At 58.7% G+C, this 12,119-nt stretch overlaps 1 protein-coding gene across 1 annotated transcript in view; it reads left to right on the forward strand.

Annotated features, from left to right (window-relative positions):
• The window catches only part of MYO9B (myosin IXB), a 76,440-nt gene extending 64,479 nt beyond the window's left edge, over positions 1-11,961 (forward strand). The window contains exons 24-38 of the mRNA XM_008060052.2: positions 295-428; positions 588-778; positions 4,404-4,502; positions 4,592-4,765; positions 4,962-5,003; positions 5,168-5,279; positions 6,127-6,200; positions 6,686-6,878; positions 6,953-7,081; positions 7,278-7,383; positions 7,652-7,783; positions 9,501-9,624; positions 10,185-10,232; positions 10,513-10,656; positions 11,827-11,961. Coding sequence (XP_008058243.1) covers positions 295-428; positions 588-778; positions 4,404-4,502; positions 4,592-4,765; positions 4,962-5,003; positions 5,168-5,279; positions 6,127-6,200; positions 6,686-6,878; positions 6,953-7,081; positions 7,278-7,383; positions 7,652-7,783; positions 9,501-9,624; positions 10,185-10,232; positions 10,513-10,656; positions 11,827-11,961 — 1,837 coding nt within the window. The remainder of the gene's footprint in view (positions 1-294; positions 429-587; positions 779-4,403; positions 4,503-4,591; positions 4,766-4,961; positions 5,004-5,167; positions 5,280-6,126; positions 6,201-6,685; positions 6,879-6,952; positions 7,082-7,277; positions 7,384-7,651; positions 7,784-9,500; positions 9,625-10,184; positions 10,233-10,512; positions 10,657-11,826) is intronic.
• The last annotated feature ends 158 nt before the right edge of the window (positions 11,962-12,119 follow it).

Genomic DNA, 12,119 nt, shown 5'->3' on the forward strand with positions numbered 1-12,119 from the left:
CACTCCAGTCTGGGCGACAGAGTGAGACTCCAACTCAAAAAAAAAAAAGAAAAAGGAAAGGAAAGCAAATGGAGTCAGTCTGTGGCTTCTGTTGGTGTCCCACAAGCAGACCTTGGCTCTAGCAATGTCCCGTTCCCCCAACAGCGAGCGGGACCGTTCCTACTGGTGACAACAGGCCCTTTACATCTGGCAGCTCTAGGCGGGACATTGCGGTGTGCTAGGTCGGAGGGAGGCCGGGCCTGTGTCCCCTTTCGTGTCCCAAGGCTAGAAAGGGGCTGCTGCTGTCTCCCACAGGTCCACGTTTAAGAGGCTTTTCCTGCACAAAACCAAGGATAAGAAGTACAGCCTGGAGGGCGTGGATGAAGCGGAGAGCACAGCCTCCGGGCTCGTGGTCCTTGAAGCCGCTGCCATGAAGAAGGGGCCCGAAGGTTGGTGGCCCATGACCTCAGGGCCAATGCGAAGCTGCCGGGGCCAGACCCACCCTCCCCATGCCGGCTCTGCGCTGGTGGAGGGTGGATCCAGGCCCAGCACTCCGGGAGGGCCTCATTCCCTAGATGCCGCCCTCACCTGCTGCTTCTGTCCCTCAGTTCCCGCCAACCACCAGCCCCGCCACGTGGCCAGCGACAGGCACGGCAAGGAGCCAGCAGGCAAGGGAAAGAAGAGCCGAAACCTCAAGATCGGCAAAATCACGGTGTCCGAGAGGTGGCGGGAGTCAGTGTTCCGCAAGATCACCAACGCCAACGAGCTCAAGTTCCTGGACGAGTTCCTGCTCAACAAGGTGGGCCCAGGCCAGCCAGGACCCAGTGGGGCAGGAGAGGTCCTCAGCAGGCCGGCAGTAGAAAGTCCAGGGCCGGCCCAGCGCAGTGGCTAACTCCTATAATCCCCGCACTTTGGGAGTCCGAGAGGAGAGGATTGTCTGAGCCCATGGTTCAAGACCAGCCTGGTGAGACCTCATCTCTACACTCAATCAAAAATTCGCCAGGCATGGTGGTGCGTGCCTACAGTCCCAACTACTTGGAAGGCCGAGGTGGAAGGATCACCTGAGCCCAGAAGGTCGAGGCTGTGGTGGCCAAGGAGTGTGCCCTGCACTCCAGCCTGGGCAGCAGTGAGATTCTCACTCAAAAAAAAAAAAAATAGGTTAAACATCTATTTCAAGAAGTTAGAAAAGAATGGCAAAATAAAACTGAAAGAAACCAAAAAAGGAAGTTCAGGGCCACAGTTGCCACACAGAAGGTTCCGGAACCCAGACTGGGCACAGTGGCCTCACGCCTGTCATTCCAGCACTTGGGGAGGTTGAGACAGGAAGATCACTTGAGCCCAGTGCCAGACCTGCCTGGGCCACATAGTAAGACCCGGTCTCAATTTTTTTTTTAATTTTCAAAAAAAAAAGGTAGTCCCAGAAACCTAAGTCTGACATCAGCTGGTCTTCTACGGAACCCAGCTTGGGCTCATGTGAGACTATTTGTCACCTCTTTCTGTCAGCATGAATATTCACATTACACTGCAGAATCCTAGTGAGTTTTGTTACAGAGTGCTGTGTGGGATGTGTGAAAACCCTCGCGACATCCCAAGCAGTCTGAACCCGGGGACACACCAACCCCAAGAACTTTGGGTGAGAATGGTTAGCACATTTCATGTGGCAAGGTCACTGTTGTCTCGTGTGAGCTCAGGCTGGGTGCTGGGCAGGTGCATTTTATCCTATGGCTTATGCCCAACAAGGTTCAAATCCACTGTTAGACAATTTCAGCCAGGCGCAGTGGCTCATGCCTGTCATCCCAGCACTTTGGGAGACTGAGGTGGGAAGATTGCTTGAAGTCAGAAGTTCAAGACCAGTCTGAGCAATATAATGAGATCCACATCTCTATTTTTAAAAATAAAGAAATAGGCCAGGCCGGGCACGGTGGCTCAGCCTGTAATCCCAGCACTTTGGAAGGCCGAGGCAAGTGAGTTGCCTGAGCCCATGGGTTCGAGACCAGCCCCAGCAACTTGATGGGACCTCGTCTCTACAATAAAATAAAAAATTAGCCGAGTGTGGTAGCGCACACCTATAGTTCCAACTTGGAAGGCTAAGGCGGAAGGATTGCTGGAGCCCAGCAGGTCAATGCTGGGGTGGCCATGAGCATGCCACTGCACTCCAGCCTGGGCTATGGAGTGAGACTCAGACTCAAAGAAAAAAGCAATAGTCCAGGTGCGGTGGCTCAATCCTGTAATCCCAGCACTTTAGAAGGCTAAGGCAAGAGGATTGCCCGAGTTCAGGGGTTCGAGACCATCCTGGGCAACTTGGCAAGACCTCGTCTCTACAATAAATCAAAAAATTAGTTGGGCATGGTGGCACACGCCTGTAGTTCCAGCTACTTGAAAAACTGAGTCGGAAGGACCGCCTGAGCCCAGCAGGTCAAGGCTGCAGTGGCTGCAGCCTGGGTAACAGAATGAGACTCCAACTCAAAAAATAAAATTAGCTGGGCTTGATAGCGCCTACAGTCCCAACTATTCAGAAGACTGAGTAGGGAGGATTGTTTGAGCCCAGTAGGTCAAAGCTGCAGTGAGCTATGACCACGCCACTGTGCTCCAGCCTGGGCCACAGAGCCTGTCTCTAAAAATAAATTTTTTTGAGGCGGAGATCGGAGTGTCGCTCTGTTGCCCAGACTGGAATGCAGTGACATGTTCATGGCCACCACAGCATCGACCTGCTGAGCTAAGGTGATCCTTTCACCTCAGCTGCCAGGTAGCTGGAACTATAGGTGCGCACCACCACACCTGGCTAATTTTTTTGTTTATTGTAGAGACAAGGTCTCACCATGTTGCCCAGGCTTGTCTCAAATCCTCGGGCTCAGGCAGTCCTCTCACCTCTGCTTCCCAAAGTGCTGGGATTACAAGTGTGAGCCACCGTGCCCAGCCAAAATATTTTTTTTTAAAAAAAGAAGATGCATCAGCCAGCCAACGAATCTGCTTACCTGAATGTTTCTACAGAAACTTGTAAAAAGCTGGCAACAGGAGTTCAAGACCACCCTGGGCAACAGGGCGAGATCTTATCTCTGCAATAAATCAAGAAATTAGCCAGGTGTGGTGGCACACACCTCTAGTCCCAGCAATTTGGAAGGCTGAGGCAGAAGAATCACCTGAGCCTAGCAGGTGAAGGCTGCAGAAGCCATGATTATGCCTGGGCAACAGAGTGAGACCCCGACTCAAAAAAAAAAAAAAAAAAAAGTAAAAGCTGGCAATAGGCCAGACTCGGTGTCTCAGCCTGTAATCTCAGCACTTTGGGAGGCCAAGGTGAATGGATTGCCTGAACCCACAGGTTCGAAACTAGCCTGGGCAACTTACCGAGACCTCAAATCAAAAATTAGCTGGGTGTGATAGTGCGTGCCTGTAGTTCCGGCTACTTGGAAGGCTGAGGCAGAAGCATCACCAGAGCCCAGCAAGTCAACACTGGGTGGCCATGAGTGTGCCACTGCACTCCCTTACAGACACTGAAGTCATTAATGTCCCTGAAAGTGGCTATAATGAGTTTTAATGATGGGAAGCAGTTGCTAATTATGAAAACGTCACTACGTACTAAGAACTTTGTGAAATCTCTAAATCCTAATAAGAAATTGGAAAAACAGAAACATCCCATGTTACCTCCCAGCACCCAAGGGGGCAGCTGCCCTACTTTCTCACATGAGGAAAGGGAAGTGCCAGAATCTAAAGTAACTTTGGGGATGGGGCCTGGGCACCCCTGCCTCCTGCCCGGCTGCCCCTTAGTCCTGAGGCCAGACCTCATCCGGCTGCACAGTCACTGCCTGAACTCCTTGTTTTCTTCCGAATGCAGTTTTACAACATGCATTCGGTCTCAAGGCGGATACTAATTAGACACTGACTGTCTGCAGTGGAAGTAGAGGTGAACGCACTGTGACCTGAACTGAGGGTGCTCACACCATGTCTGGGGGTTCCCCTCACCTCAGACGGAGCTGCATCCAGGAACATGATGGGCACAAGGGGCTGGTGGGGACACTGAGGGCCAGAAGCCCCACCATGCACCTCTGAGTGACCAGACCATTTGCAGCCACCCCATCCTGGGGCGTGGCTGGTGTCAGTCCTGTGTGGGACTACAAGAGGGGCCTGGGCTAGGCCTGTGGCTCTCACGTAGGGGCATCTGTCCTCCAGGGGACACTCGCAGTGGCTGGGGACATCGCCGGCTGTGGGTAAGAGCGTTCCTGGCACCTGGGGGGTCAGGGATACTGCTTAGCACTCAGAGTGCACAGGACGCCCTACAGAGAATGACCCGACCCCAAGTTCCCAGCTTTGGCCCTGGGGGGAGGAGATTCCAGACACCAGGGTTCGCCAGCGGGCTGGATTCTGCTCAGCCGGGAGGGGGCAGGGTGAGGCCCAGGGCCGCTGGGTCAGCGCCGCCTTCTTTCCAGGTAAATGACCTGCGCTCCCAGAAGACCCCCACTGAGAGCCTGTTCATTGAGGCCACCGAGAAGTTCAGGAGCAACATCAAAACCATGTACTCTGTCCCTGTATGTGGCCTGCCCTGCCCCCCCCCACCCGGCGCCCCCCATGCCTCCAGCCTGGCCGGCCGCCATGCTCACACCTGCCCCCTCCACAGAATGGCAAGATTCACGTGGGCTACAAGGACCTGATGGAGAACTTCCAGATCGTGGTCAGCAACCTGGCCTCCGAGTGCGGCGAGAAGGACACCAACCTGGTGCTCAACCTCTTCCAGTCGCTGCTGGATGAATTCACCCGCGGCTATACCCGAAGCGACTTTGAGCCCACCAAGGTGAGCCATCGCGCCTCGTGGGGAGCTCCGTGCCCAGCCCCTCGCGGGGCCTCAGTCCGGGTTGGGGTTTCCGAGTAGGGCAGGTGCAGGGCGCCAAGTGGGAGGGGTCCCAGTGCCCGCCGTCTCCCTCTGAGGGCCAGGCTGGGGTGACTGTTCTCGGGGGTTGGCACCAACCTTCCCTCTGTGTCCCCCACAGCAGAGCAAAGCTCAGAAGAAGAAGCGGAAGCAGGAGCGTGCTGTGAATAGGTGTGCGTGTGGGCGCGCGCGTGCTCGTGTGCGTGTGTGTGTGCGTGCCCGTGTGCCTCCCTGGTTCCCAACAGCCCTAGCGAGAGAGCAGACCCACCCAGATGCCTCAGCCACCCAGCGGGAGCCCCTGCTCAGCCCCTGCCTGCTCGCCTGCAGGTCCAGGAGCACAACGGGCACGTCTTCGCCAGCTACCAGGTGAGCATCCCGCAGTCATGCGAGCAGTGCCTCTCCTACATCTGGCTCATGGACAAGGCCCTACTCTGCAGCGGTGAGCGGCCCCACCCACCCCAGCCCCAGGCAGGCCTCTCCTTCACCCCCACCACCCACTCATCCCAGGGCCAGAGAGCCTGAGCTGGCCCCAAGCAGCCTCCCCGCCAGCACTTCCAGGGCTCACCCTGGGCTGGCCTCTTGGCTTTGTGCGTGCCGGTCCCCTGCCTGAATCGCCGTCCCCTCTCCAGGCCGCTCACATCCACTCCCCGCGGGTGAGCTGCAGCCAGCCAGTCCCCACAGGGACCCCAAGAGGCAGGTGGAGCCCAGGGTGACAGACCAGCCCCGAGTCACGCAGCTCAGGGTGGCCAAGCCAGGACTTGAGCCCAGGCGGCCCCTGGAGGTCAAGTGGTTTCAAGTGGGCTCTCACACTCCCAGTTTTCTGCCAGAACCCGTTGGGCCGGGGTCCCTCAGCCCCACCACCCCATAGGCATCCTAAATACCGAGTTGCTTGTCCCCCTCCTGAGATGAGCGTCCAGGGCCTGAGCCCAGCCCCTCACACCCCAGCATCGCCTGGAGGGTGCTGGATTCTCCTCTCTGTTGGCGTGACTGCTTTGCTTTCTGCAAGGTTTCAGCTGGCCAGGGTCCATTGTGGGTAGGGGAGGAAGAACCACGCCACCCTAGCCCTCGACACACTGAGTACCAGGGCTGCTTCCTCTTAGGACCGAGGCTCTGGTTCCCAGCCAGGCTGGTCAGAGGCCACAAGAAGCTGTTCACATGGCACCGCTCATGAAATCAGGCAGAGATTCCTGCTGTGGGAAGGAGGCGGTTGGCAGTCTCAGGAGTGGGTGGCTCTGGGACCTGTGTCCCCTGTGCTCCCTCTGTGACTCCTGCCTGTGACCCCCTAGTGTGCAAGATGACCTGCCACAAGAAGTGTGTGCACAAGATCCAGAGCCGCTGCTCCTACACACATGGAAGGAAGGTGAGCACGCCCAGGCTGGAATGTTCTAGCATGACTGCTGGGGCAGGAGTACTCAGTGTGAGGGCGAAATGGGGGCGTTGGACAACTGGCAGGAGACCCTGAGGCAGGGCGGGCTCATGTACACCACAGGCCTCTAGCCCTGCTCGCTCCAGGGCTTTCTGTGCAAACGGGAAGTCCCACTGCAGCGCATGACAAAGCAGTTGGGGTTCCAGTGCTGGGGCACAGCAGGAGTCAGGACCCCTCTTCTTTGAGGGTCTGGGGGCAAGGAATGACCCTTGGCCCGGGTCAGGAGGACTGCCCACCCCATGGGGCCTTGCTTGGAAGCCTGGCCCATTGCTGGCCAAGCCCAGCCACCCAGCAGCCATGCAGGGGGACGTGGGGCGGGGAGGACGGAGCCCACCCAAGATGCCCGGGGTTCTGGGGACCACAGGGAGGGCCCAACAGGCAGCCAGGGAAGAGACCAGGCTGACCCCAGCCCATCGCAGGGGGAGCCGGGCACCGAGCCGGGCCACTTCGGGGTGTGTGTGGACAGCCTGACCAGCGACAAGGCCTCAGTGCCTGTGGTGCTGGAGAAGCTCCTGGAGCACGTGGAGATGCACGGCCTGTACACCGAGGGTCTCTACCGCAAGTCGGGCGCCGCCAACCGCACACGGGAGCTCCGGCAGGCACTGCAGACAGGTCGGCACGGGCTGGCACACGGGGGCCGGGGGCGGTGTGGTCCTGCGAGTGCGCTCACCTTTCTGCCCCTGCAGACCCCGCGGCCGTGCGGCTGGAGAGCTTCCCCATCCACGCTATCACGGGTGTGCTCAAGCAGTGGCTGCGTGAGCTGCCGGAGCCGCTCATGACCTTCGCCCACTACAGTGACTTCCTCCGCGCCGTCGGTGAGCCCGCGTGGGCCAGGTCGGGCCAGGGGGACCCTCGCAGCTGGGGTAGCTGCACCCAGCCCGGTGGCCAGTGCAGGAAGGGGTGGGCCCAATGGCCTTTGGACCCGCCTCCCCCACCCGAGCGCGCATGCAGGCGGCTCCTGCCCCAGGCCTGTAGTGGGGACCTCCGGAGCTGACACCCTCCCCTCCTCAGAGCTGCCCAAGCAGCAGGAGCAGCTGGCCGCAATCTATGCCGTCCTGGAGCACCTCCCGGAAGCCAACCACAACTCCCTGGAGCGCCTGGTCTTCCACCTCGTCAAGCAAGTGCCACCTGCCCCCTTGGGGGTGGGTGCCCGGGGAACCCCAAGGCATGGTGCCCCGGTGCAGCCTGGCATTCCCTGGGGGACAGTTGGGGGAAGCTGAGGTTGTAAGGCTGCCCAGGTCCCCCAAGGTACCTTTCTATGCTATGGACATGAGTGTCTCCCACCTCTGGGCTGCGCCACACCTGAGCTCTAGATTCCAGTCCTGGGCTCCCTGGGACCTCCCTCCCTCGGCCGTGGCACCCCCTAACCACCAGTGGCTGTGCAGGGTGGCCCTGCTGGAGGACGTGAACCGCATGTCACCTGGGGCACTAGCCATCATCTTTGCACCCTGCCTCCTGCGTTGCCCTGACAACTCAGATCCACTGACCAGCATGAAGGACGTGCTCAAGATCACCATGTGAGTGCTGGCTGCCCCAGACACGCTCAGCAAAGCCCTGCCAGAGAACTGCACCACAGCACAAGTAGTCAGATGGAAGGAAAGGGAGGGCTGGTGCCGCGGTTCTTGCCTATAGGCCTGGCATTTTTGGGAGGCTGAGATAGGAGAATTGCTTGAGGCCAGAAGTAGAGGCTGTGCTGACCTGCTACACTCCTGGGTGACAGCGCCTGTCAACTTTGGCCCCCCCTTTCTGGACATGCACTAGCAAACATGCCTTTACTAGACAGAGCATCCAGTGGAGGCAGGACAGAAGGTGAGTGGTCAGCACAGCCCCATTCGGCTCAGAGTATCCCATCTAGGGAGGAGCAAGCAGCCACAGGGGCCGCACTCCGGGGCTCACCCAGGCCCAGACCCTGAGAGATGTAGCCCACAGCTCTTCTCACACAGGGAGGTATCACTTCTGGACTCTTTTTTTTTTTTTTTTTTTTTTTGAGTTGGAATCTCACTCTGCCACCCAGACTGGAATGCAGTGGCTGCTCCCGGCCACCGCAGCCTCGACCTGCTGGTCTCTGGCGATCCTTCCACCTCAGCCTTCCAAGTAGCTGGAACTACAGGCGCGTGCTACCACGCCCGGCTAATTTTTTTTATTTATTGTAGAGATGAGGTCTCGTCAAGTTGCCCAGGTGGGTCTCGAACCCGCGGACTCAGGCCATCCACTCACCTCAGCCTCCCAAAGCGTGTGATGACAGGCTGAGCCACTGAGCCCGGCTTGGACTCTTTTTAGAAATAAAAGAAGACTGAGCTCGGTGACTCAGCCTGTCATCCCAGCACTTTGGGAGGCTGAGGCAAGTGGATGGCCTGAGCCCATTGGTTCAAGACCAGCCCAGGCAGCTTGGCAAGACCTCATCTCTACAATAAATAAAAAATAAGCCAGGTGTGATAGTACACACCTATAGTTCCGGCTACTTGGAAGGCTGAGGCGGAAGGATTGCCAGAGCCCAGGACGTCGGCGCTGGGGTGGCCATGAGCGTGCCACTGCACTCCAGCCTGGGCGACATAGTGAGACTCCCAACTAAAAAAAAAAAAAAGAAAAGAAAAAGAAAGCTCAGTTTTTTCACCTTCTGATAAATAGAAATGACTTTCTAGAGATTTTTTTCCCCTAAGCAATCTCCCAAAGTTCTTCAGAAGCGCTCAGAGGGCTAGACAACAGGAGAGGGTTTTTGTTTTTGTTTAGAGTCCAGGCTGAGCCTCGTCCCCAGTCCTGACCACTCTATCTGAGTTCTCTCAGTACAGACCACTCCAGGCTGAGTCCCCCAGTCCTGACCACTCTGGGCAGAGTTCCCTCGGCACTGACCACTCTGGGTGGAGCCCCCCTTCCCCCAGTCCTGACCACTCTGGACTGAGTCACTCCTTGGATTGACAACCCCAGATGCCCCTAGCCACTAGGCCAACATAAACTTGTTCTGGAGCCCTTAGGGGAGGCTGCCTACTGGCCCTGGGACAGGTGCCCAGCCTGGTTGCACCCTGGACTTCTCTGTGAGGCCGGATAAGCCTGCCCTGCTGGTGGTGTTTGAGGGGCTCAGTTCACTCTAACTCTCCTGCAAACAAGGTGGCGTGAGGCCTGGGGCCTCAAGCCCAGAGAGGTGACACCAGCTGCCCCATGTCGCACAGCATGGGCGCCAGCACAGTCTGGACTCCTGGGGTGGATGAGCCACCTCCTCCCTGGGCCTTCCCACAGGTGTGTAGAGATGCTGATCAAGGAGCAGATGAGGAAGTACAAGGTCAAGATGGAGGAGATCAGCCAGCTGGAGGCTGCAGAGAGTATCGCCTTCCGCAGGCTCTCCCTGCTGCGACAGAATGCTGTGAGCTCAGGGACAGCAGGGCAGGCCTCATGGGGAGGCCCTGGGGCTGGGAGGTTGTGTGGGTGGGCGGGGCCTCATGGCGGACGCAGGGTAGTGGGTGTGATCTCAGCAGCGCAGGGATCCATGTGGGAGGTCTCTGGGGTGGTAGGCATGGTCTCTGGCGGCATGGGGGGCCCTCACTTCCTGGGCTACCGCCCATGCCCACACAACCTGGCTACGGTGGGGGGTTCAGTCCCGCGGCCACACAGGCAAAAGCAGATTTCCTGCCTTGGCCAGAAGACCACAGTCCACACTCAGCCTCCCCCAGCCTGGCTGTCCCTCCAGGTGGGTCAGGTGGAGGGACCTGTCACTCACCTGTGTCGTTCAGGCCGTCCATCCAGCCTTGTCCCTTGCCGACCTGAGCCCACCCACAGGGAGTGTCCCTGTAGCAGCAGCAGCAACCCCACAGGGGAGGGCTGGGACAACCAGGGAGCCCCGTCTGTGCTGTTCGCAAGACGTGCCCTGACCGCACTGAGTCTGTCCCGGCCTGCGTGGTCACCCTGTGTTCATCTCTCCCCCAGCCATGGCCTCTCAAGCTGGGGTTCTCGTCTCCCTCTGAGGGGGTCCTGGTATGTACACTCCCAGGCCACGGTGCATGTGGTACCCTTGGCCCTGGGATCCCTGTAGGATAGACCAAGCATGTCCTAACCTTCCGGAAGTGCATGTGGGGAGGCCTTGCCTGTTGGCCGTCACTGAGGATGACCAACTGGCCGCACGCCACCTCTTCCCCACACCGTCCCCTCCTGGAGCCGTCTTGGGGCAGAACTAACCCCAGCGCGGCCCACCTGCTCTCACACCCCGAGCCGGCCTCACGCCGGCTGCCGGCTGACCTATGCTCCCATGTGTCAGAACAAGAGCCCTGCAGCCCACGGGAGCCAGGGCGGCCGCGCAGAGGAGTTGGAGGTGCTGCCCGAAGAGGTGGCTGGCAGCGACGAGGACCGCGAGAAGGAGATCCTCATTGAGCGCATCCAGTCCATCAAGGAGGAAAAGCAAGTCTCCTCCCTGTCCCGGCCCTGTCCTTCACACAGGCAGGCAGTGCTCCCTGGGGCACTGCCATCCCAGCATGGGGCCATGAGTGCTTATTTAAACCCCACACTCAACGCCTGCCATCCCAGCACTTTGGGAGGCAGAGGCGGGAGGACTGCCTGACCCCAAGGGTTTGAGACCAGCCTGGGCAACTTGGCAAGACCACTCTCTACAATAAATCAAAAAATTAGCCAGGTATGGTGGCATGCACCTATGGTTCCAGCTACTTGGGAGGCCGAGGTAGAAGGATCACAGCCCAGCAGGTTGAGGCTGCGGTGGCCGGGAGTGTGCCACTGCCCTCCAGCCTCTGTGCAGATGACAGAGGGAGACTGACTAAAAAAATAAAAATAAACCCCACACTCGACCAAGGGTGCCACAGGGAGAGAAGGGGTGGCAGAAAGGCCATGCCTCGACTTGAAGTCATCTTGACCCAGGTGGCAAATTAAGCATCCAGTCAAGGTGTAGAAAGGGGGCAGCGTGAAAAAGTAACGCAGTGCCAGGCAGGCACGGCAGCACACTTCTGTCATCCCAGCTATTTGGGAGGCCGAGGCAAAGGCAGCTCGTGGGCCTAGAAGTACAAGTCCAGCCTGGGCAACATAGCAAGACCCCGTCTCTTCTTAAAAATAAAACGGGTAGCCGGGCTCGGTGGCTCAGCCTGCAATCCCACGCCTTTGGGAGGCTGAGGTGAGTGGGTTGCCTGAACCTGCGGGTTCGAGATCCGCCTGGGCAGCGAGACCTCATCTCTACAATAAATCAAAAAAATCAGCCGGGCGTGGTAGCACGCGCCTGTAATTCCGGCTACTCGGAAGGCTGAGGCGGAAGGATCGCCGGAGCCCAGCAGGTCGAGGCTGCGGTGGCCGGGAGTGATCACTGCACTCCAGTATGGGCCACAGAGTGAGACTCCAACTCAAAAAAATAATAATAATAAAAGAAAAGAAGTGCCAGGAGAACAGGTGTGGCCAGGTTGCCCAACCACTTTCGTCTTAGGAGCAGGGGAGGAGGCCCTGAGGCAGGAGCTGTTTAGGTCACGTGTGCTCAGGGTGGGAGGGGCTGGAGGCAGGGGTCACCTGTGGGAACAGGACGGCCTACTCTGTCCATGGAGCCGTCGTGGACACTGGGACCTTCTCCCCCAGGGAGGACATCACCTACCGGCTGCCAGAGCTGGATCCGAGGGGCTCGGACGAGGAGAACCTGGACTCGGAGACGTCAGCCAGTGCCGAGAGCCTGCTGGACCAGCGGGCCGTGCAGGGGGCCCTGGAAGGTCAGTATTGAGGTAGCCTCCGCTCTTCTTCCCGTCCACCCAGCAGACCCCGGGCGCGGGTCCGGCCGCCTGAAGCCGCAGTAACCCTGCGTCTGTCTCTCAAAAGGGCCCCCTGCGCCTGCGCCCCCCCAGCCTGGCGCGCCCGCCCCGAGCCCCCTCCCCATGGCAG

The sequence above is a fragment of the Carlito syrichta genome, unplaced genomic scaffold, assembly GCF_000164805.1.
Source record: "Carlito syrichta isolate Samal-C Ts95f unplaced genomic scaffold, Tarsius_syrichta-2.0.1 Scaffold304499, whole genome shotgun sequence".
Lineage (NCBI taxonomy): Eukaryota > Metazoa > Chordata > Mammalia > Primates > Tarsiidae > Carlito > Carlito syrichta.